General features: G+C 41.0%; 1 protein-coding gene across 2 annotated transcripts in view; it reads left to right on the top strand.

The window, feature by feature from the left end:
* LOC132398003 (intermembrane lipid transfer protein VPS13B-like) overlaps positions 1 to 24,930 on the top strand; it is a 1,044,617-nt gene that overhangs the window by 922,519 nt on the left and 97,168 nt on the right. For both annotated transcript variants that reach the window (XM_059976892.1, XM_059976883.1), the window contains exons 41-43: positions 4,975 to 5,156; positions 6,747 to 7,096; positions 9,031 to 9,192. In XM_059976892.1, the coding sequence (XP_059832875.1) occupies positions 4,975 to 5,156; positions 6,747 to 7,096; positions 9,031 to 9,192 (694 nt within the window). The remainder of the gene's footprint in view (positions 1 to 4,974; positions 5,157 to 6,746; positions 7,097 to 9,030; positions 9,193 to 24,930) is intronic.

The raw sequence follows: 24,930 nt of genomic DNA, 5'->3' as shown, positions 1-24,930 counted from the left end.
GTGCTGGAGCTTTTGCAAAGCATCAAGTTGGATAAGTCGCCGGGCCCGGATGAAATGTATCCCAGGCTGCTGTGGGAGGTGAAGGAGGAGATTGCTGAGCCTCCAGCAATGATCTTTGCATCATCAATAGGGATGGGAGAGGTTCTAGAGGATTGGAGGATTGAGAATGTTGTTCCTTTATTCAAGAAAGGGAGTAGAGATAGACCAGGAAATTACAGACCAGTGAGTCTTACCTCAGTGCTTGGTAAGTTGATGGAAAAGATCCAGAGAGGCAGAATTTATGAACATTTGGAGAGGTATAATATGATTAGGAATAGTCAGCATGGCTCTGTCAAGGGCAGGTCGTGCCTTACGAGGCTGATCAAATTTTTTGAGGATGTGACTAAACATATTGATGAAGGAAGAGCAGTAGATGTAGTGTATATGGATTTCAGCAAGACATTTGATAAGGTACCCCATGCAAGGCTTATAGAGAAATTAAGGGGGCTTAGGATCCAAGGGGATATTGCTTTGTGGATCCAGAAATGGCTTGTCTACAGAAAGCAAAGAGTGGTTGTAGACGGGTCATATTCTGCATGGAGGTCGGTCACCAGAGGTGTGCCTCAGGGATCTGTTCTGGGACCCTTACTCTTCGTGATTTTTATAAATGACCTGGATGAGGAAGTGGAGGGATGGGTTAGTAAGTTTGCTGATAACACTAAGGTTGGAGGTGTTGTGGATAGTGTGGAGGGCTGTCAGGGGTTACAGTGGGACATTGATAGGATGCAAAACTGGGCTGAGAAGTGGCAGATGGAGTTCAACCCAGATAAGTGTGAAGTGGTTCATTTTGGTAGGTCAAATATGATGACAGAGGTATTAATGGTAAGACTCTTGGCAGTGTGGAGAAGCAGAGAGATCTTGGGGTCCGAGTCCATAGGATGCTCAAAGCAGCTGCACACATTGACTCTGTGATTAAGAAGACATACGGTGTATTGGCCTTTATCAATTGTGGAATTGAATTTAGGAGCCAAAGGTAAGGTACAAAGGTAAGGTATGTTACAGCTATATATGATCCTGGTCAGACCCCACTTGGAGTACTGAGCTTAGTTTTGGTCTCCTCACTACAGGAAGGATGTGGAAGCCATAGAAAGAGTGCAAAGGAGATTTACAAGGATGTTGCCTGGATTGGGGAGCATGTCCTATGAGGATAGGTTGAGTGCACTTGACTTTTTCTCCATGGAGTGATGGAGGATGAGAGGTGACCTGATAGAGGTGTATAAGATGTTGAGAGGCAATGATTGTATGGATAGTTAGAGGCTTTCTCCCAGGGCTGAATGGTTGCCACAAGAGGATACAGGTTTAAGGTGCTGGGGAGCAGGTACAGAATAGATGCCGGGTAAGTTTTTTACTCAGAGAGTGGTGAGTATGTGGAATGGGCTGCCAGAAAAGGTGGTGGAGTCGAATATGATAAGGTCTTTTAAGAGACTTTTGGATAGGTACATGGAGCTTAGAAAAATAAAGGGCTATAGGTAAGCCTAGTAATTTCTGAGGTAGGGACATGTTTGGCACAACCTTGTGGGCCGAAGGGCCTGTATTGTGCTGTAGGTTTTCTATGTTTCTGGAAGGGAAAAAGGAAATACTTGCAATGACATTGTTGTTTCTGCATCCTTTTCAGAACCTTGTACCTTGTGGTCTTTTAATTTTAAAATGTGGATACTTTTGTAATGCAAGAATCTGTAGAAACGTACACAATTTTTATTGTACTCAGTCTTGCATAAGCAGCAAGGTGCTTTTACTAGATAATTTTTTCATTATTGATAGAGGAAGAAGTGTTGCCTTGTATCTGCCTAAAACCTCGCGTTCATTCACCCATCTCAATCCCAGAGACTACACTTTATCAGTGACATGGCTTCCACATGTCTTGCTGACAACGCTGCCTCTGACAGTCTTTGAGATGAGGTTCAGGTAAATTTCAGGCACCCACAAGCCCACCCCCCTGCAGTCAAAATCAAAGTTATTGTCATATGCTCAAGGATAGGTCTGTACTTGAGCATGTCCCCTGCCACATGGCAACAGGTGCAATGGAAAGCTTACTTGCATCAGCATCACATGTACACAGTATCATTTAATCAACATTCATTAAATAATATGCACAGTTAAAACATAAAAATTTAATTTTAGTGCAAAGTCATCAAAATGATACTAAACTGGTGATTAGAATTTTGCTTTTTGATTCCAAACTAAATAGTACTTTTATTGATCTCACATTTCCCTATTTATCACACATTTAGAAATAGCTGAAACAATGCAACAGAGACTGGGTAGGCTAAGACTTTCCTCCCCTGGAGCGTAAGAGGCTGAAGGATGACTTTCTAAAGGTTTATAAAATCATAAGGGGCATGGATAAGGTGAATGGTGACAAACTTTGTCCCAGAGTAGGGGAGTTTTATACTAGAGGGCTTAGTTTTAAGGTGAGAAGTGTTTTAAAGATCAAAGGGGCAACATTTTCACTCAGATAGTGGGTATCTTGTAGTGGTTGAAGTGGTGCACTTGTCACATTGAAAGGATATTTGGACAGGTACTTGGATAGGAAAAGTTCAGAGGAGTATAGGGCAAACACAGGGAATTGGGACTAGCTCAAGTAAACAACTTGGTTGGCATGGACAAGTTGAATTGAAGGACCTTTTACTATGCTCTAAAAACTGGTTCTGATGCTAATGTTTTTAACATAAAAATATTGATTATGAGTCCATAATAACTTAAAAAAAGTTAACAGTTTAATTTCACTTATCATTATCATGAAGCGCAGTTACCCCGTACAAATGATGGTATAAGTACCACCTGTGGCAGGTGTAAAGTTGTGAGCCTTGAGACTAGTAACACATTTTGGCTGATCTCAGTGTGTTACAGAATGCATTTGGACTTGGGAGTGAATTCAGGGACAGAGTAGTGTGCAGGGACCAAGGCTGGCAATAAACTTCCAAATACAGTGTGACTATCCATGCGCTGGCCATAATTGGGCCCATTGACTTGGATAGTGGAGAGAGCTCCACAGTCGTTCTTTGAAATTGTGCCATGGAATATTTTATGTCCACTGAAAAGACAAACTGGTAACTCAATCAATGCAAATCACTTTCAGCATTGCGTTGAAATGTTCGCCTGCTTTTTTTCATACTAATGTCAGACTTCAAGACTGCAACCTTCTGGCTTAGGGGCCAAGAGTGCTGCTCTCTGGCCCTTGTCTGAAACACAAGACTTAACAGAATGTCTTTGAGCAGCCATTCCTGACAGAAATGCTGTTCATTTACATTTTTCTCAAGTATCATAAATAGCTTTTTTTTCAGTAGATCTACATTTCTGAATGCTAACTAAAATCTGTGGCCAGCTACTATTTTACTAAACTCTAAAGAATGAAAAGAAACATATTATGTAATCCACAAGTGCATGTTTTTGATATCCAACATTCAGTACTTAGAAACAAAAATATTTTCATGTGAATAGCCACAATCCCACTTGTCATGGTGATCATTTTGGATAAAAATTTTAATGCTGCTTGGAGCAAACCACTAACTTTCTCTATAATAGAATCCAACAAATACTTAACATTTTACAGTTCATCTTTAGGTTATAGGTATCACTGTAAGGTCAACATTTATCTCTCATCTCTAAAATGCCCTCGAGTTGGTGGTGACAAACTGCACCTTTATTTTTCCTTCTTTAAGGGGGCTTAGAACATAGAAGAGTTTAGTCCATGAAGTTCTGCCTACTCCAAGATCAATCTTGTCTTTCCCTCTCACATTGACCTGAATTTTTCTTTCATCTGTGTGCCGATCTAAAAGGCTCTTGAATGTCCCTAATGTATCTGCCTCTACCACCAATCCTGGCAGTGCATTCCATTCTTTTGCCACTCTCTGTCTAAAAGACCTACCTCTGTCATCCCTCTATATTTTCCGTCAGTCACCTTAAAAATGTGCCTTCTTAATTTAACTATTTCCACCATGGGGGAAAACAGGCACTGGCTCTCAATCTATGCCTCCTGTCATCTTAAACACTCTTTTAAATTGCCTTTCATCCTCCTTCACTACAAAGAAAAAAGCTATAATCAACTCCACCTCTCCTCATAAACCATCTTCTCCAATCCAGGCAGCATCCTGATGAATCACCTCTGCATCTTCTCTAAAGCTTCCACATCCTTCCTATAATGAGGAGAACTTAACACAACGATTCAGTGATTATAGCATCATATTGTTACAAGACCACAATATCTCACTATGTGAAATCAGAATCAGGTTTAATATCACTGGCATATGTCATGAAATTTGTTGTTTTCTGACAGCGGTACTGTGTAATACATAATTTTAGAAACTATAAATTACAATAAGAAATATAAATATGAAGGTTAAATTAATTAAGTAGTGCAAAAAAGTAGTGAGGTAGTATACAAGGGTTCATTGTCCATTCAGAAATCTGATGGTGGAGGAGAAGAAGCTGTTCCTAAAATGTTGAGTGTGTTTCTTCAGGCTCCTGCACCATCACCTTGATGATGGCCCTTGTTTTCATTTAAATACATTCATATCATAACCCAAACAGCCCCAACTTTGGAAGAGTTCTCAAGAACAGAACCCTGTTACAACCGTGGAAAAGCTATAGAGCAGATGGGGTCTTGTTCAAAGTCCCATCTGAAAGTGATAGCTCATTTCTGACAATGCAGCATTCCTGTTATACCTAGTATAGCCTTTTGTTTCTCTCTTTTTACAATTTATTCATATTGCTTGTTTAAATATTTTTGTGGAATATTTTGTCAAGTCTTTGCAGCCCCATATTCTGGTTAAGAAATAATTCATGCTACCATGGTACAATGAAAATTACGTGTCTTAACTTTGATTGTCTATATATATCTTTAATAAATAAAAGAACTTTGTGAATTTTAAATTTCATGTTTCTTTCAGCAGAAATATGATACTGATCAGATTATTTTTATTGCATTCTCATCAGCAGTGATGGCGAGACCGGCTCTCAGAGTATCTGTGATCAGCTTGTGTCTCCAATGGCCTTGGCAGCCTGCACCAGGGTTGATTCGTGTTTTGCCCCGTGGTTTGTTTCTTCTCTTGGTATCTCATTACGGCTTGTTCAGATTGAATTTCATCTTTGCCATCATTTGGATCAGCTAGGTACAGGTATGTCGTTCAAAAAATAAGTTTGCCTATTTGATTAAATCATCTTTTCAATCTAATCTAAATCTTTATTTTCTACAGTTGAAGAAGATTCAGATATCAATTTATGTTAAGCAAATGTATTGAATAAGTGTGCACTGAATACTTAAAGTTAAATCAGATAGCTTTCGCTGGCACTAAAGTTTATTGGAACTTTATTGTAGACTGTCTACACTTATTGCTGTCTCAGTAAAGTAGTCACATAACCAAAGAACCCACACACCCTGGAATTCTCTCTTCTCCACATTCTATCAGGCAGAAGATACAAAAACTTCAGTGCCGTTGTGATAAGACTATTAAATGGACCTCATATGATATGATGGACTCTTGACATCACAGTCTACCTCGTTATGATCTTTCACTTTATTATCTACCTACACCATGCTTGAGCTAGAAACACAGCATGTTAGGCAGCATTTGTGAAAGAAAAGGAGTTATTGTTTCAAGAGACTTGTTTCTTTCCAACAGATGCTGAGTATTTCCAGCACATACATTTTTTATTTAATAGCAGATTATTATTTTTGGGTGGCATGGATGCAATTGATTGACAAGTTGTCTTCAGTACCATACATTTCTATAATCCTCTGTGATTCTATTACCGGGAATTAACAAAAGTCATCTTCTTTCATTTGGTCTTCATAGGTTAGTTTCAAAGGTTTGTTTATTATCAATATATGTCTTGAAACAATATTTATATATTTTTGTATTCACAGAACACAGACATTGTTTAGTAATTTGTTTCTGAATGGTTGTGTTGTATAATTTTAGAATCAGAATCAGGTTTCACATTATTGGCATATATCATAAAATTTGTTTTGCAGCAGCAGTACATGATAGCTATAAAATACTATAAATTACAGTAAGAAATATAAATAACAATTTAATTAAATAAGTAGTGCAAAAGGAGAGAAAAATAGTGAAGTAGTGTACTGTGCATGGGTTCATTGTCCATTCAGAAACGTGATGGTGGAGGGGGTAGAGGCTGTTGCTAATACATTGAGTGAAACATTGTCTTCGAACTCTTGTACCTCCTTGATGGTAACAGTGAGAAGAGGACATGTCCAGGGTGATGGTGGCGGGGTGGGGAGTCCTTGATGATATATGTTGCCTTATAAAGATATTGCCTCTTGTGGCAGTATCCTCAGTGTTCGGGCGGTGGGGGGGGGGGGGGGGGTGGGCGTGGGGCTGATATCCATGATGGAGCTGGCTGAATTTACAACTTTTTGCAGCTTTTTGTGGCCCCTCCACACCAGATAGTGATGCAACCAGTTAGAATGCTCTCCACTGTACATCTGTAGAGATTTGCCAGAGTCTTTGGTGACATACCAAGTCTCCTCAAACTCCTAAAAAAAATGTAGCCACTGTTGTGCTTTCTTTGTAATTGCATCAATATGTTAGGCCCAGGTTAGATCTTCAGAGATATTGATACTCAGGAACCTGAAATTGCTCAAGTGTTTAAGTCAAACACTTTGTTGTGAAGCTTTAGTCACACTGAATAAGATTGTGGATCTCCCTTCTTGCATGATTACTTGAAATATTTATTTTATACCACAGCTCAACCCAGCTGCCTCCAGACATTCATGCCTGATAGAAAGTTGCCTTCTGAGCAAGAATACATGGTGATTTCTCTGAAAAATCCAAATGTCTACTTGCGTCAGTGGTCTGATGGGCCAGTCTGCCAGGAATTCCAGTTCTCCACCACTATCAAGTGTAACTTGCTGGAGTACCGCAACCTCACCATGCTCAATATTTTAAAACCCTTCATTCTTCATGGACAAGTGGCCATCAGCAACAGCTCTGTGGAGCAACTAATGGATGGAAACATGTTTATTGATCCTGTGTTTATCAATGTGGGACAGCATGCAATCCATTCATTGGACACAGCAATCCGTGCTTGGAAGCAGGTATGTTAGTACAAGGGTAACCATGACAATTTATTTCTATTATTGACTTCTAAGATCATTGGAGCAGAGGTCCTCTAATTGTTGACTGAACTGTATTCTAATTCTTTACGACAGATGATATCTTTCAATATTAATTTACCAAGCATAAACTTCATTTACAGCATTATATTGAGAGCAGCACTGGTTTGACTCAGTTGTTATCAATCCACAGAGCATTAATTTAATAGAGGTAGCTTCTTAAATAACAGACACCATTATTGTCATTTAAAAAAAAATAATCAGAGGAATCCCAGCAAATGGAATCAGAAAATAATATTCTGTGCCAGCAATGAATTTCGGCTCCATATGTCATCACCCAGTGAAGGTGTCTTAATTGGACAACTGATGAAGCTGTCAAGCCTCTGTGTTTTGTATGAAACATCTTTTTTTCCTTCTTGAACCAACTAATTCATCCTGACTCCAGCATCCTTCCTGCTAGTACCAGCTGTCTGTGATTGACCTATAATTCTGCAAGCCCTTCTCCTCCATGAACCATTTCTCTGAAAGCTTATTCCAGTTACTCACTACCCTTTTGTTCTGCTATATTTATCTCAGAAAGTTTAGTTTTTGGTGCCTGTAATTAAAATTTTTACATGAATATCTTAGTCATTCTTTTTAAAACTGAGAATTGTTCTATCACATCTCTGTATAATAAAGAACACAGCCCTATATTTATCCTATTTACTCCTGCTCATAAAGACAGCCAAGGTATGGCGTGCAGTAAAGCTAGGATCCAGTCTTGGGAATTAAAAGCTTTGCTTGCAAGTGATTACTTCTCTCTAATTTGTATGCAATGACCAGATTTCTTTTGCAGTTCTGGCATGTTGCACAAATGTCCTACTCTTTGGCTATTGCGAACTGATGTCAGTGGAAAAATATAATGTCCTTATTGGTTAACAGCTACTCAAGCACTGATGGTTTATAATCATATTACTTTGGATTAGATCCGATTATCACTGACACTTTCACAGATAGATGTAAATTTGATCTTTTCCTTTTAGGGTGTTGAGCAGCTCTTATATACCTGTAATGGGGTAGCTGAGGGGCTCTCATGGCAACTGTATCTTAGATTCTTTGTTGAGTTTCTTACCTTTGTTTTTAAATTCTACTATTTTTCTCTCTTGAGGATGGGAAGCAGCTGGCCAAGTTTGGCCTGCAAAAGCACAAGGCCATGCTCCTGTGAGTATAGTTCACTGGATCAAGTTATCCTTGTAGGCTGGGTTACAAGAATTTTCCCAAGTGTGGTAGGCAGAGTTGAATAGTCAGCAGCCAGGAACTGAATTGCAGAACCATGCCCTGGAACTTTCCTTAATCCTCCTGTGCAATTCTGTGTTTCTTTTCTGCTTACCTCACATGAACATATAGTAAGGATGTTTGATATTACGTTTTTTATTATTTTCCCCTATTTTTTTCTTCTGTTACTTTCCTTGCATCGCACTGTACCTTGTGTTTTTGATGCTATGTGCTTCTCTCTATTCAAAAATAATGTTTGAATCACTTTGCTGATTACTTTGGCCAAACTGAATGCTTTGTTCAGACATGAACATCTTAGCTCTGGTGCTTTTGGAATGCTGAGCTATGATCTGATTATGTTTGGAGTCATCTAAAGTTAAGCTTTGAAGACAGTGCCAAATGCAAGATCTAAATCAGTTTATACATTAGACTCAAGATCTCCAGAAGGCTCCTTTATATTTTTTAGAGCAACTGTTTTTTTAAGCACTATAGAGAATTTGAAGTGCTGGTGTTGACAGTAAACAGCTTTTGTCAGTCGTGAAGTATTAATCTAAGTATTCATATCCTTTGGCTTTCAAAAGCTGCAGCATTTACCACTTAGGTACGTGACTGCTAATCATCCTTGGGGCTGATCTAATGCATGCTGATATTCTTTGTTTCAGAACCAACATCCAGAGGCAGAGGAATTGGTCTTCAGCCACTTTGTGATATGTAACGACACCCAGGAGACATTGCGGTTTGGCCAGGTGGATACCGATGAAAATGTTCTATTGTCTAGCCAGCATAGCCATCAGTACAGTTGGCGTTCCCACAAGTCCCCGCAGGTATTACAAAATGACGATTTCTGAATTATTGTTTGGCATCTCTCTCTCTCTGAGAAATAAACAGTAACAGTAACAGCAGGTGCCTTGAAAGAACTTTTAATTACAGTTGTAAGTTTAAAGCAAGCTTTTTATTTGTAGCTTGTTGCTGATACACCAGTGCAGCTGCCTCTGTTACAATTCAGTTAAAGACAGCTAAAAACAAAGAGGTGCTTATCCCTAATCTCCTAGCAAGTTAAGCTAAGCAACCAGCTTTAAAGACCATAAGTAACTTTTCTTTATTCTGCCCTTAAGATGTAAGGTTGTCATTTTCCTCCTGGCTGCTGTATAACAGTAATGAGTGTTCTTACCTTCTCTCTCCCTGGAAAACCTGTCATCGTTGTTAAAAGGAAGTTGTGGAAAGAAACATATTTATCAAACTCAGTTATGCAAAGTTTTTGAAAAATGTTATCAAGCATGAGGCAGTGACATGTTGTACGTTTCACAAAAGTATTTGTAATTCATTTCATTTTTAAGCAATCTATCTGTGACAGTTGCATTTACGTGGAGTATGCTCATATGTACCAGTCCTGCTTGAACCCAACAGTGTGAGAAGATTTTCAAAGTTTCTGAAAGGAACTGGAAAAACAGATGATTGAATTCAGATCAAGTGCGTGAGCTTCTCCCTGCCATGGAGTCTCAAAGCCTCTCTCCCACTTACTCATCTTCCTTACAATGACTCATTTTTTTACGTCACTCAGATAACACCTCCTCTCCAAGTCCATTTCTTTTTACTGAAGTTCACTGTATTTAACTAGCACTACTCTATACTTTCAAATTATCTTGAGACTTTCTGGTTATGAATGAAGAAGTATTGGTAACTGGTTTATTGTTGTCACATGCGCTGAGATAAAAAGAAAAAGGTTCTGTTTGCGTGTCATCCAGACAGATCATTCCCTACCTAAGTATACCAAGGCAGTACGAAAGGAAAACAATAATGGAATGCAGATAATGGTGTTACACTGGTAGAGAATGTTCAGTGCAGGTAGCCAAATAAGGTACAAGAGCCATGAGAAGGTAGATTGAGAGATTAAGAGTTCATCTTTATCATATGAGGTCCATTCGATACATCATTAAACAGGATCAGAATCAGGTTTATTATCACTGACATCTTGTGAAATATTTTGTTTTGTGGCAGCAGTGCACAAAAATACTATAAGATACAAAAATAGATATTTTAATAAATAGTGTTAAAAAAGAACAAAATAGTGAGGGAGAGATCATGGGTTGAGAAATGTGTTTGTAGAGAGGAAGAAGCTGTTCCTAGAATGTTGAGTGTGCATCTTCCGGCTCCTGTATCTCTTCCCTGATGGTAATAATGAGAAGAGAAGGCATGTTGTGGATGATGAAGGTCCTTAATGATAAATGTCACCTATTTGAGACATCTTGTCGGGAAGCAGTCTGGTCTTGTCAGGCCTGTCGGGAGGCGGCCTGGTTGAGGGAAGTGCCTGGTGTGAAAAGTGCTAGTTTTTGGCTCGAGAGTCTTCAGCGAGGAGACTACGCCAGTCACAGTTGCAGAGGGTGAAGACATGACCGCTAAGCTGATTCAGCGTGCTATGTGCATGATGTGGGAGGTCAGGGACACTGATGGTGCCCCCGGCTGCTACAGCTGTGGAAAGTATGTTGTAACGTACCCCGTAACTGGGTCACTTACCAGCAAAGATAGAGAGGTCGGTTGAAGTCTGATGGTACTATTTTTAACAGTATTTATTGATAAAAATACACAAAAATAATATCAATGCAAACATACAGATACTATACGTCATCAATACTAGATCAAAAGGTGCGGATATAACAATAATCAATAAGAAATATCTCCATCATTGTCTGGAGGTTAATGTATTGTCCGATGGAAATATAAAAGTCACTTTAGTTTATTCAGGCTGCAGCCTTTGGTTGGAGTCAAGAGAGAGAGATTTTTGGAACTTGCCAGAGTTTCCTTTTTTATGATGTCGATCCTTTGAAATGTCGTTGGTGTCCTTTTCCTTTTAGCTAAGCCGTTCTTCTGTGGTCAGTCCTGCCAATCCCAGGCAATGGGAAAGGATGCACGTGGGCCCCACCGGCTGTCACTATTAAACACTGTCATGGGATTTCTAGCGTTTCTCCTGGTGCGTCTAAAGGGGTTGTTTCCCAGACCCTCTTTTATCCTTTCTCACGGGGTCTCAGATGTCAATCAGGTTGGGATGGTGCCATCCCTCAACCAGACCACTTTGGTCATTTCCTGAGGGCTTCAAATAAATAGTACAGTACTCAATATACAATTCCGTCTCCCAGAGACAATGGCCATTATCCGTGGCTTTGTCTTTCGGAGGCCCAGGACACATTTCAAACCTTGAGGATCCTGCGTGTCTCTCTCTCATTTCCTGGGTCCCAGACCCGAATTAATAGCGATCTTGTGATTCTCAAAAAGGAGGGGGCTACTTTGTCCCCTTCGGCCCCTCAGAGTTGTGGCACATTCATAACACCCCCTTTCTTCAAAGCATTTTCACCAGCAGTGAAAACGAAGTAGTACAGAGTCTTACAGGATTTTAGAATCTAACACAATACAAAAGTATTTTTTTCAACAGAGTAATACAGTTATACATTCAATTCAGCATCTAAACAATTAACGATTACAGTGTCACTTCCTTTAATATCTTAACATCTTGTACCATACTAAAGTCTTGTAGCATCAGCAATTTAATAACCACCTATTTTTATTTCTTCCCTTCAGCAAACAAAACTAAAGAGTTGTGATCTTAGCTTACGTGTATACTACAAAAGTTCTTGCAAATACTAATCTTTATGTTACTTTCAAACTTAACAGTCAAGCTTCCATGGGGGTTGTCTTGATTATTCACATGCTTTGTCGAAATCCCTTAAAACCGGCTTCTGCTATTTAAAAATGGCATCCCGTCAACCCTTGCTTCTTTTCCAGTTAATTCCCACGTGGGGAGCTTGTGCACCCTGGCGAAATAGGCTTTCGCCCGCTCCTTTCATAGGAGTTATTTTATCAACAATGTGTTCCAAACTTAGACCATTTTCCAAATTTCCAGACAATTCTTTAATTTTATGCAAGTTGCTAGTTTTCTCTTCAGGACCCTTCAGGCTATTAGTTCTCAATGCCAGCGATCCCTCTTTGTTCAAACAGCATTTCGAATTCTGCGGTTTCACACCACACTCTGGAATAACAATAGCGTGTGGGGCCCCTTTACCTTCCAACGCAACCTGTAATTGATTCACAGGTACCTCAGTACCAAGTCATTGTCTCTGTCGTCTGGTTGCTGCTTCTGACATCAGTCCAGACTTTAAATTTTCTTCATTCAATTTGGGAACTACACTTTCCCCTTTTCCTTCAATAATAATATTCACCTCACCACCTTTTATCTCCTCACTAACTTTTAACGCACCTTCGAGCACAAACAACTGGGAGCTCTCACTTCCCATTATTACCAAGGTTAACCCTTTCTTCACTGAACCAAGTCCATCTGACCCACAAGGACTGAATCAAATACCTCAGACTTTTTCTGAGCTCCATTACTAGGTTCAGTACCACGTGCATCCACATCTTGGACACACTCAAACAGGACATTTGCCTCTTCCAGGCTTTCAATACCCATACCCTTTTCAAATTCTAAATTCCCCTGATCCTCCCAGCTACTCTCTGGGCAACTCCCTTCTGGAGTAAACTCAACCCCGCGGGCTGAAACAACCTCATCTGCCAACCCAGCAGACTTCTTCAAGGTAATGGCATCCTTTTCATCTAGGACTGTCCTCATTTCATTATTGGGAACACCTTTAGAATTTTCAACTTCTTCAACCAGTTCTGCCAAACCAGACAGATCATCCATGTCCAACTCTGGACCTTTTAACAGCTTTATCTGTTTCTCATCTTTATTTCGTGCCTCTATAACTTTTCTCCTTGCTAAGGGCAGGTCTACCTCCTTTCCCTTACCCTCTTTCACTTTACTACTCTTCGTTTTACCACCCTCTAAACCCTCGTGGTACAGGGTCAGTAAAAACGTCTCGGCCAAATTGCTACTGGCCGGATTTATACTGCTCTCATTCTCAGCTGCCTTTCTCGACATGCTGCGAGTGATCGCGCATGCGGGATAGATTTTGGAATCTAGGGGCGGGACCTCAACACTCACAGGCTGGCTTGTCAGCTTCGTTGCTGACCAAACCTTACCACCAGCTAAATCATTACTAAGAAGGACGTCCGCGTCAGTTCTCGGGAATTCTGATCGCACCCCCATTTCAACTGGTCCAGATACCAGCTCACAATTTATAATGACCCTATGCAGGGGCACCATTTCTGTCCCTTTTCCTATTCCTTTCAAAGCTACCATACCCGTCTTGCGACCAAAATCCAGTACCTTACTGCTAACCAATGACAGTTCAGCACCCATGTCTCTCCAGATCTGCACGGGAACTGGTGGGTCTCCCTCTCTCACAGACATGGTTCCGTTTGACATACAAGTCTCAGACCCTTCTTGTACTCTGTCTACCTGGGGCTCTGTTGCCGATTTACTGATCACCACGGCACATCCAATAGGGACTGCTGCTTTCCATTTTCCTGTCTCCTTCCTCGGAGCAAAGCACCTAGATGCAATATGTCCCCCCATTCCACAATTAAAACAGGTCAAGCCCGGAAATCTCTGGCCGTCTTGCCTCTCCTCCTCAATCTTACCACTAGCTCACGGCGGGACCTCTCCCTCAGCCGGCAGGCTTTCTCTATCGTTCCCACGGTCTCTCTGGTAACTTTTATTTGAGGAAACCTTTGTCTTGTGGGTTAGGGCATATTCATCTGCGAACCTAGCAAATTCTGAGATGGACTTATTCGGCTTCTCATTCAAATACATCCGGATCTCCTCTGGAACACAACCTTTAAATTCCTCAATCAGAATTAACTCCCTGAGACGCCAAAAATCTTTGTCCACTATTTCTGCTGCACACCAACGATCCAAGAGCACACCCTTCTCATAGGCAAACTCGGTATACGTCTGATTCCACCCTTTTTTTAAATTTCTGAACTTTTGTCTATACACTTCAGGTACCAATTCGTAAGTTCGAAGAATGGCTTCCTTTACTTTTTCATAAGTCTCAGCCTCTTCCTCCTCCATGGACAAGGCCGCATATGCCCGTTGTGCCTTCCCTTTTAACACACTTTGTAACAACGCCACCCACTGCTCTTTGGGCCACTTCTGATTCACTGCCACCTTTTCAAAATGCAAGAAATGACTATCAACATCCATTTCCTTGAACGAACCTCAACTCCCGACTAACATTAAACCGCTCCTCTTGGTCTGACCCTTGAACTCTTCACTCTTACCTAAACTTCTCCATGTCCAAGTCATGTTGCCTCTGTTTCTCTTTTTCAGCTGCTTCCAGCTGTTTTACCTGAATTTCATGCTCTCTTTGTTTCTCAGCTCTTTCCTGCTCCCTTTTCACCTCTAACTCCTTTAGCTGGAGCTCATGCTCCCGTTGCTTCTCGGCTCTTTCCTTTTCTTTCTCAGCTGCGTTAATTTAATTTCATGTTCCAACCTTAATTTCTCCAACTCTAACTGAGCCGTCCCACTAGCTGGTACCTTTTCAGGGATATTTTCCAGTACCTCAGCTGAAAACACATTCTTCACAATATAATACTGAGTTATGGCCCTCTGCACCTCCCGCTTTTTCATTGACAACCTCACCTCTGCGAGATTTAGTCCTTACGCAATATTTATTAATTCCGACTTGGTGGCCGCCTCTAGCACCTCCAGAGTCGGGTTTTCTATAAATTTATCCACGTCCATCTCTGCTGGTTTCCCGTCTGGCTACCCGCATAACCAGATCCAAGTTTGGACTTACAAGCCCGATTCACTGGTCCCCCAATTTAGTATCAAATCCCGAGATGAGAACCCCAAGTTATTACGTACCCTGTAACTGGGTCACTTACCAGCAAAGATAGAGAGGTCGGTTGAAGTCTGATGGTACTATTTTTAACAGTATTTATTGATAAAAATACACAAAAATAATATCAATGCAAACATACAGATACTATATGTCATCAATACTAGATCAAAAGGTGCGGTTATAACAATAATCAATAAGAAATAGCTCTATTGTTGTCTAGGGGATAGTGTATTGTTCGATGGAAATATAAAAGTCACTTTAGTTCATTTAGGCTGCAGCCTTTGGTTGGAGTCAAGAGAGAGAGATTTTTGGAACTTGCCAGAGTTTCCTTTCTTAGGATGTTGATCCTTTGAAATGTCGTTGGTGTCCTTTTCCTTTTAGCTAAGCCGTTCTTCCGTGGTCAGTCCTACCAATCCCAGGCAACGGGAAAGGACGCACGCGGGCCCCTCCGGCTGTCGCTATTAAATGCTGTCGCGGGATTTCTAGCATTTCTCCTGGTGCGTCTAAAGGGGTTGTTCCCCAGACCCTCTTTTATCCTTACTCACGGGGTCTCAGATGTCAGTCAGGTTGGGATGGTGCTATCCCTCAACCAGCCCACTTTGGTCATACCCTGAGGGCTTCAATGAATAGTACAGTACTCAATACACAATTCTGTCTCCCAGAGACAATGGCCGTTATCCGTGGCTTTGTCTTTCGGAGGCCCAGGACACATTTCAAACCTTGAGGATCCTGCGTGTCTCTCTCTCATTTCCTGGGTCCCAGACCCGAATTAATAGCGATCTTGTGATTCTCAAAAAGGAGGGGGCTACTTTGTACCCTTCGGCCCCTCAGAGTTGTAGCAGATTCGTAACAATGTCCAGATTCAGCTTCTGAAGAAAGAACTGGATGACCTCAGGTATATCCACGAAAACAAGGGTTTTCTGGACAGGACCTACAGTGAGGTCATTACACCGAGGATACCGGAGGAGAGAAAGGGGGCGACGATGAGGAAGGAAAGGATGCTTGAAGTATAGGAGACCCCAGGGGATGTACCTCTCGTAAACAGGTTCACCTTCTTGGAAGCTGTCAGGACAGAAGATACTGCCAGTCTGAGAGGCGGACAGGTCTGCGAGCTGAAAATTGGTGCAGAAGCAGAGCCAAGGAGTCAGACATAAGGAACAGCCGTAGTAGGAGGGGACTCCATAGTAGGAGGTACCGAAAGGGGTTTCTGCGGCAACAGGCTAGATTTAAGGATGGTGTGTTACCTCCCTGGTGCTAGGACCCAGGACATCATGGACCGATTGCAGGGAATCTTCAAGGGTGAAGGTGAACAACCGGAAATGGTAATGCATGTCGGCACAAATGACATCGGGAAAAAGAGGAAGGACATTCTGCAGCAGGACCTCAGAGAACTCGGAAGAAGGCTGAAAAGCAGGACTTCCAGGGTGGTTATCTCTGGTTTGCTTCCAGTTCCTCGTGCTGGAGAGGGCAGGAATAGGGAGTTAATGGATCTGAATGTGTGGCTGAGGAACTGGTGCAGGAAGCAAGGATTTACATTCTTGGACCACTGGGATCTGTTTTGGGGTAGGGATGAATTGTACAAAAGAGACGGGTTGCACCTTAATAGGCGAGGGACCAGCATTCTGGCAGACAGGTTTGCCCCTGCAACACGGATGTGTTTAAACTAAGTAGTGGGGGGGGGGGGGGAGGGGATGAACTGGAAATATAAGGATGGAGTTAAAGGGAAAGTGAAAAAGGAAATGTTAAAAAGGACAACAGAATCAATGGAGTAGAAAGCTCAAGAAGAGATCATACAGTATGGCCAAGTGAAATAGGAATTGATATGAAAGGAGAGGGGAGTAACAAATTAAAAGTATTATATATGAATGCACGAAGTATAAGGAATAAAGTAGATGTAGCTCGAGGCTCAGTTGGAAATTGGCAAGTACGATGTTGTGGGAATAACTGAGACATGGCTTCAAGCGGACAGGGCCTGAGAAATGAATATTCAAGGATATACATCTTATCGAAAGGACAGACTGATGGGCAGAGGGGGCTCTGTTGGTGAGGAATGATATTCAGTCCCTTGCAAGGGGGGACATAGAATCTGGGGATGTAGAGTCAGTATGGATAGAACTGAGAAATTCTAAGGGTAGAAAGACCCTAATGGGAGTTATCTACAGGCCCCCAAACAGCAGTCTCTATGTAGGGTGTAAGTTGAATGAAGAGTTAAAATTGGCTTGTCACAGTTGTCATGGGGGACTTCAACATGCAGGTAGACTGGGAGAATCAGAATGATACTGGACCCCAAGAAAGGGAGTTTGTGGAGTGCCTCCGAGATGGATTCTTAGAACAGCTTGTACTGGAGCCTACCTAGAAGGCAATTCTAGATTTAGTGTTGTGCAATGAACCGGATTTGATCAGGAACCTCAAGGTAAAGGAACCATTAGGAGGTAGTGACCATAATATGATATGTTATAACCTACAGTTTGAGAAGGAGAAGGGAAAATCGGATGTGTCAGTATTACAGTTGAACAAAGGGAACTATGGAGTTATGAGGGAGGAGCTGGCCAAAGTTCAATGGAACAATACCCTAGCAGGAAGGACAGTGGAACAACAAAGGCAGGTATTTCTGGGAATAATGCAGAAGGTGCAGGATCAGTTCATTCCAAAGAGGAAGAAAGATCCTAAGGGGAATAAGGGGCAGTTGTGGCTGACGAGGGAAGTAAAGGGCAGTATAAAAATAAAAGAGAAGTATAACATAGCAAAGATGAGCGGGAAACCGGAGGACTGGGAAGCTTTTAAAGAGCAAAAGAAGGTAACAAAAAAGGCAATACGCCAAGAAAAAATGAGATGCGAAGGTAAACTAGCCAAGAATATAAAAGAGGATAGTAAAAGCTTCTTTAGGTGTGTGAATAGCAAAAAAATAGTTAAGGCCAAAATTGGGCCATTGAAGACAGAAACGGATGAATTTATTATGGGGAACAAGGAAATGGCAGATGAGTTGAACAGGTACTTTGGATCTGTCTTCACTAAGGAAGACACAAACAATCTCCCAGATGTAATAGTGGCCAAAGGAACTAGAGTAAAGGATGAACTGAAGGAAATTTATATTAGGCAAGAAACGGTGTTGGATAGACTGTTGAGTCTGAAGGCTGATAAGTCCCTGGGACCTGATGGTCTGCATCCCAGGGTACTTAAAGAGGTGGCTCTAGAAATCATGGATGCATTGGTAATCATTTTCCAATGTTCTACAGAACAGTTCCTGCTGATTGGAGGGTGGCTAATGTTGTCCCATTTTTCAAGAAAGGAGGGAGAGAGAAAACAGGGAATTATAGACCGGTTAGCCTGACATCAGTGGTGGGAAAGATGCTGGAGTCAATTATAAAAGAGGAAATTACGACACATTTGGATAGCAGTAGAAGAATCAGTCCGAGTCAGCATGGATTTATGAACGGGAAATCATGCTTGACTAATCTTCTGGAATTTTTTGAGGATGCAACTATGAAAATGGACAAGGGAGAGCCAGTGGATGTAGTGTACCTGGACTTCCAGAAAGCTTTTGATAAAGTCCCACATAGGAGATTAGTGGGCAAAATTAGGGCACATGGTATTGGGGGCAGAGTACTGACGTGGATTGAAAATTGGCTGGCTGACAAGAAACAAAGAGTGGTGATTAACGGGTCCCTTTCGGAATGGCAGGCTGTGACCAGTGAGGTACCACAAGGTTCAGTGCTGGGACTGCAGCTGTTTACAATATACATTAATGATTTAGATGAAGGGATTAGAAGTAACATTAGCAAATTTGCTGATGACACAAAGCTAGGTGGCAGTGTGAAATGTCAGGAGGATGTTATGAGAATGCAGGGTGACTTGGACAGGTTGGGTGAGTGGGCAAATGTATGGCAGATGCAGTTTAATGTGGATAAATGTGAGGTTATCCACTTTGGTGGCAAGAACAGGAAGGCAGATTGATCATGTTAGGAAAAGGGGAAGTACAACGAGATCTAGGTGTTCTTGTACATCAGTCAATGAAAGCAAGTATGCAGGTACAGCAGGCAGTGAAGAAAGCTAATGGCATGCTGGCTTTTATAACAAGAGGAATTGAGTATAGGTCCTTCTGCAGCTGTACAGGGCCCTGGTGAGACCCCACCTGGAGTAATGTGTGCAGTTTTGGTCTCCAAATTTGAGGAAGGACATTCTTGCTATTGAGGGAGTGCAGCGTAATTTCACAAGGTTAATTCCCGGAATGGCGGGACTGTCATATGGTGAAAGATTGGAGCGACTGGGCTTGTATACACTGGAATTTAGAAGAATGAGAGGGGATCTGATTGAAACATATAAGATTATTAAGGGATTGGACACACTGGAGGCAGGAAGCATGTTCCTGCTGATGGGTGAGTCCAGAACTAGAGGCCCAGTTTAAGAATAAGGGGTAGGCCATTTAGAACAGAGATGCGGAAAAACTTTTATCACCCAGAGAGTGGTAGATATGTGGAATGCTCTGCCCCAGAAGGCAGTGGAGGCCAAGTCTCTAGATGCATTCAAGAGAGAGTTAGATGGAGCTCTTGTAGATAGCGGGGTCAAGGGATATGGGGAGAGGGCAGGAACGGGGTACTGATTGTGTATGATCAGAATGAATGGCGGTGCTGGCTAGCAGGACCGAATGGCCTACTCTGCACCTACTGTCTATTGGCAATTGTCTATCTTGTTCTAAAAATGTCCTCAGCGGTGGGGAGGTTAGTGCTCTCCATGGAGCTGGCTGAGTCTACAATCCTCTGCAACCTCTTTTGACCCTGTGCGTTGTAGCCTCCATAACCAGACAAATATTACAACTAGTCGGAATGCTGTCCATGGTACATATGTAGAATTTTCTCAAGTCTTTGGTGCCATATCAAATCTCCTCAAACTCCTAATGATAAGTAGCCTGGTTCGTGATGTGATCAGTGTGTTGGGCTCAGGATAGATTCTCTGAGATGTTGATGCCCAGAAATTTGAAACTTTTCACTCAGATGGATAGACTTTACTTGTACCTGGTGGCCTGATTATGTTGGCTACTTTCCCAAGGCAGTTGGTATCTTTCTTTCCCCAATCTTACTAGCTCACTCGTCACAAGGTTCCTAACAATTGGTGACATAGTCCTAGTCCTTCTTGAAGTAGAAAGGGATGCAAGTGGAACTGTACAACTGATGGGTGATGCAATATCTCCACCCAGGCTTATTGGCTCTGACAACCTGACTAACCAAAGCATTTCCCAATGTATCTGAGTGAATCTGATGATCAGAATTATTGAGAAATGATGGAAAAACATTTCAGTAACTAAATAAAATTAAACAATACTAGTAAAAACAATTGAAAGTACTAAATTTACTTAAAATATCTGTTGTAGAAATATTTTAAACATTAATATTAATACAGATGAAGTTAATAGCCAAACTAATCTTCACTTAACCTTTTAGTAAAGATTGACATTTCTAGGTGGGGCAAGTTACAAGTGGTATCAATATGTTACAGAAAAACCTGGACTCAGCTCTAAGTCCGTGGGTGGACAGAGAAGTTCGATGCACCCACATCTGGTTTCCACTGTGTTCCATGGAGACACAAGAGGCTGAGGTGCTGGAATATGGGTAGTCCCCGAGTTACAAACGTCAGACTTACAGACAACTCGTACTTATGAACCGAGGAAGGAGAACACTGTCCACCATTTTAAGTCTAATCGCGACGCCGTCCTCCATTTTAAGTCGTTGCTGTTCACACTATGTTGAGTGTTTAACTTTGTATTAGGCTTAAATTTTTCTTAGTAAGATTCACCCTGACCCCGCGTTGTCGTCGTCCCCCCCCCCCATTCCAGTTTGCTGGTGGCGCAGTGAGATCAGCGCTGGGCTGGAGAATGGAGTTTCCTGGAGTTCGATCCAGTGACAGACCGCACCCATGCCGGGTTGATGTCGATCCAGTGACTCATACCATCTGTGCCAGGTTGATGTCAAGCTCGGAACGCGACCTCATTTAAAAAAAAACACTACCACCTCCAGTTTAAATTCCCACTCATTCACTTCGAAATATTTGGAGTAAGATTCACTCCAAGATATTGTGGAGGATCAAATACCCAAACCCAACACTGCCCCCACATGTCCCATTTAACCTGTCTCAGTGCATGTGGACTTTAGGACCCAGCGGACTCCAGGACCCGCCGGCGGCAGTGTTTCTGTTTCGTTGATGGGGTGCAGTTGTCCTTAGGACCCAGCGGACCTCGGGAGCCAGTGCAGCTCAGGACCAGCCATCCGCAGTGTTCCTGTTCCATTGACAGGAAGCAATCTCAATTGAAAATAAAGTGGAAATAATAAAGCATTTGGAAAGAGGTGAAACACCATCGGTCATTGGAAAAGTGTTAGGCTACAGTCGGTCAACGATCAAAACAATTTTAAAGGATAACGGATAAAGTGAGAATAATGGAGCATGTGAAAGCTACAATTATTACTAAGCAACGCAGTGGTTTAATTATTGGAGTACATACATTTCTTAAGTGTTTTATATGCATAGAAAGGTAAAATATATACTATATACTAAGACAAACATTTGACTGACTGACGCTAAGTAATACTGGATGTACTTGTTCCGATTTACATACAAATCCGACTTAAATACGGACTCAGGAACGGAACTCGTACGTAACCCGGGGACTGCCTGTATAGGGCATCAAGCAATCTGATTTTGGTACTCAACGTGTTGAGCAGCATGTTGTGGGAGGAGAGGAATTGTCAATGTTTCAGTTTGGCCTGCACTGAGTCCTGATGCAGGATTTTGACCTGAAATATGGACAGTTTTTTTTCTTTTACTGACGCTGCTCAGTCTGTTGAGTTCCTTCAGCAGATAGTTCCAATGTGTTCTATACCTCTGTGCTGCAGTGTTCCAGTAAATAAATCTAGAACATGGCAAACCATGTGCTGCAGCTAGAACTGCCAAATACCCATCGACGTGATCCAGTGCAATACCTCAGATGGCAGTCAAAGATAATAAAACAGAGAATGTATGTGCACACAGGCAACTTCTGTGGAAATAGAAATTGAATTAATGTTTGAGGTCAAAGACTTGTAATAAAACTAGAAAATACTGGGGATGATACAGTTTTGAAGCAAGTGTAGAGGCAGTGAGAGAAGTAATGGGATGACGGGAGAAAAACAAATGGGAATGACTGTGTTTCTGGAAGATTACAGGCAGCAATAATAGGTCAAGAAGAATAATAAAAATGACATCAGCAAGGTTATTTAAAATCTGAATTGTATTGAGTTTAGAAGATATATCCCAAAAATGAGTATAAAAACAGAAACCTTTGGAGTGTCAGTCAGCTTCCACAGAGAAATAATGGAGTTAATTGCTTCAGGTCAATGGCTTTAAATCAGAACACCCCCCCGCCCACCTTCTATTTAACCCTGTTGCTTTTGAAGTTCTTCCTGGTGCCCTGGACTGTATTTATCTCTTAATTAACATTTTTAAAATAAAGTGATTATCTTATCATTATTAAATTCCATTTTTGGGGCAGCCCATTACATATAAATTGTCTGGAGAGACTTTCTTCATTTCCACAGCGTCTTCACCACAAGAATAAATCGTTAGCTGTATAAGTCACATCAGGGTACCCTGAGGTATTAAAGGATCTTAAAAATGTACAGAAATCACCCCTTTCTGCCCACGTCGTCCATATTCATTTACCTACATCCTTCTATGCCTTTCCTATCCAAGTACCTGTCTAAATGTCAAGAGCATTAAAAGCATTTGTATCTGCCTCTATCACTTTCTCTAGCAGCTCGTTCCAGATATTCGCTATCCTTTATTTGAAAAATTCAGATCTCTTCTTGCCCCACCAGGTACTATATAAATGTAGAGTTTTTTTTTAATTATGTAGGGACTAGTTGATTATTTGGAAAACTGAGTCAAAAGCAGTTGATCACAGGTGCAAGGAAGCAAATACATATCTGAATTTTAATAAGGGAAAGTAATGAACCTAAGAGAGAGTCCTGATGAAGGGTCTTGGCCCTAAATGTTGAGTGTTTACTTTTTTTTCCATAAATGCTGCCTAGCCTGCTGAGTTCCTCCAGCATTTTGTGTGTGTTGCTTTGAATTTCCAGCATCTGCAGATTATCTCATGCTTGTGAAGCTAAGAAAGTGTTTACGCATTCGCAAGAGTACTATATTGTGATAGAACCATTAAAATTTGATTTGAGAAATTGGAGTTGCCAATATTTTGCACTTAGAAATTATCCCATCAGAATACAAGCATAGAATAATAGGTACCATGTGCTACAATGAATTGCCACACCAATGTTAGTCAACAAAGATTATTTCACTATTTACTTTTGGTTAAGCATGGCATTTGGACATAATTGTTTCCGTGCTAAATAAAGTGTTTAATAATTCATAGTGGATGAAAGATGGAATTAAAGCCTTAAGTGTGGACAAGCCTTCAGAGTGTTAGATTAGAGGAATGTTAGATGACTTCATAGCTATGAAATTATTTTATTCCTCTTGATAATTCTGAACTTGCCAAGTTACTGAAGTTTCAGAACATTTAAGCCAGATCTGAAGATAAATGGGAAATAATCTGTGCATTTGGAATCACTGGCTGCCCCAAAGGCTCTAGTTCATTCTTGACTTCCACCAGGGAATAAAATGAATTAGGAAAAGGGTCTCAGATACCACATACTTACAGTGGGAAAGAAATGAAATTATTCAATGTAAGCATCTCATGTTTCATTTTATGCAGGCATTGCACAATTATAGGGTGTTGCTTTATATTTAAAAAAATCCTCCCATTCACCATATGACCCTGTTGCAAGTGATTATTTCACTGTTAGCCTTTCACAAGGATTGGCCTGTTAACCTTTTGCTAAGTCACTTTGCAGATTATCTGCCTTGTACGTGTTCTCTTGCCAACCTTCCCAACTCCCTACTTGAATAATGATAGAAGTTGAAGTTTTGTATAGCCATGTTATGTTGTTTTCCTAAATGTTGTGAACTTCAAAATAGATGTGTTACATCTTAAGCACCAGTTTTGGAGTAACACATGCTGGAACGTTTTCTGTATTTAAAAAAAAGTTTAAGGATGTAATAAATTGTCTGAACTTCTGGCAGGGAATTTAACCCACCTTGTACAGTGTATTGAGCATACAGAGCCTTTTTCTTTAACTTTAATAGTGTGCTGTTGAATATGTTGAGCAAATTCACCAGGGACGGTCAGCATTCCAGATTGGTGACCTTATTAGTTTATGTTTAATTAAATTGATTTCTCAGACTTTCTTTCAAGGAGGAGAGATACTTTTCACAACTACCTCAGCAGCAATATTCAACTTTTTTCTTTTTCATTTCCGACCTCTTCCAGCACTTTGAACAACCAGTTGAAAATCTATGCTATTTCTTCTTTTCCGCGGGAGCTAACAATTTCTTGATTTTTGAGCAAAGTCATTTGTCTATTTTCTAGTTCTGTGCTATGTGTAATGAAACTGCATTCAGTGAGAATTTACTCTTTGTTATTCTGTACAATTGGCTAAAATGCCCTAATCCTTATCCAGTAGAGCCTCAATAAAGATGTGTTGTTAGCTTGCCAAAAAGAAACTTAAGTTTCAAATGCAATCATTCCCAATAACTAAGCATAGCACCCTAATAACCTTGTATGTTACCAGAACAATTGTTGGTCTAACTTTCTGCTGTTTAATCCACTATTAAGCTACTAATTAATCATCATTTTGCCTCAATAATGTATATGGACAGCTTGTTAAAGAGCACTTAGTTCCTTCATTGTTTGTGAAGGTTTCATTACATAAAAATATAGTCCTGTATTCACTCATGTGTAGC

This window comes from Hypanus sabinus, chromosome 1, assembly GCF_030144855.1.
Source record: "Hypanus sabinus isolate sHypSab1 chromosome 1, sHypSab1.hap1, whole genome shotgun sequence".
NCBI lineage: Eukaryota > Metazoa > Chordata > Chondrichthyes > Myliobatiformes > Dasyatidae > Hypanus > Hypanus sabinus.
The sequence above is the reverse complement of the archived record's forward strand: the minus strand, read 5'-3'. Positions and strand labels throughout refer to the sequence as shown.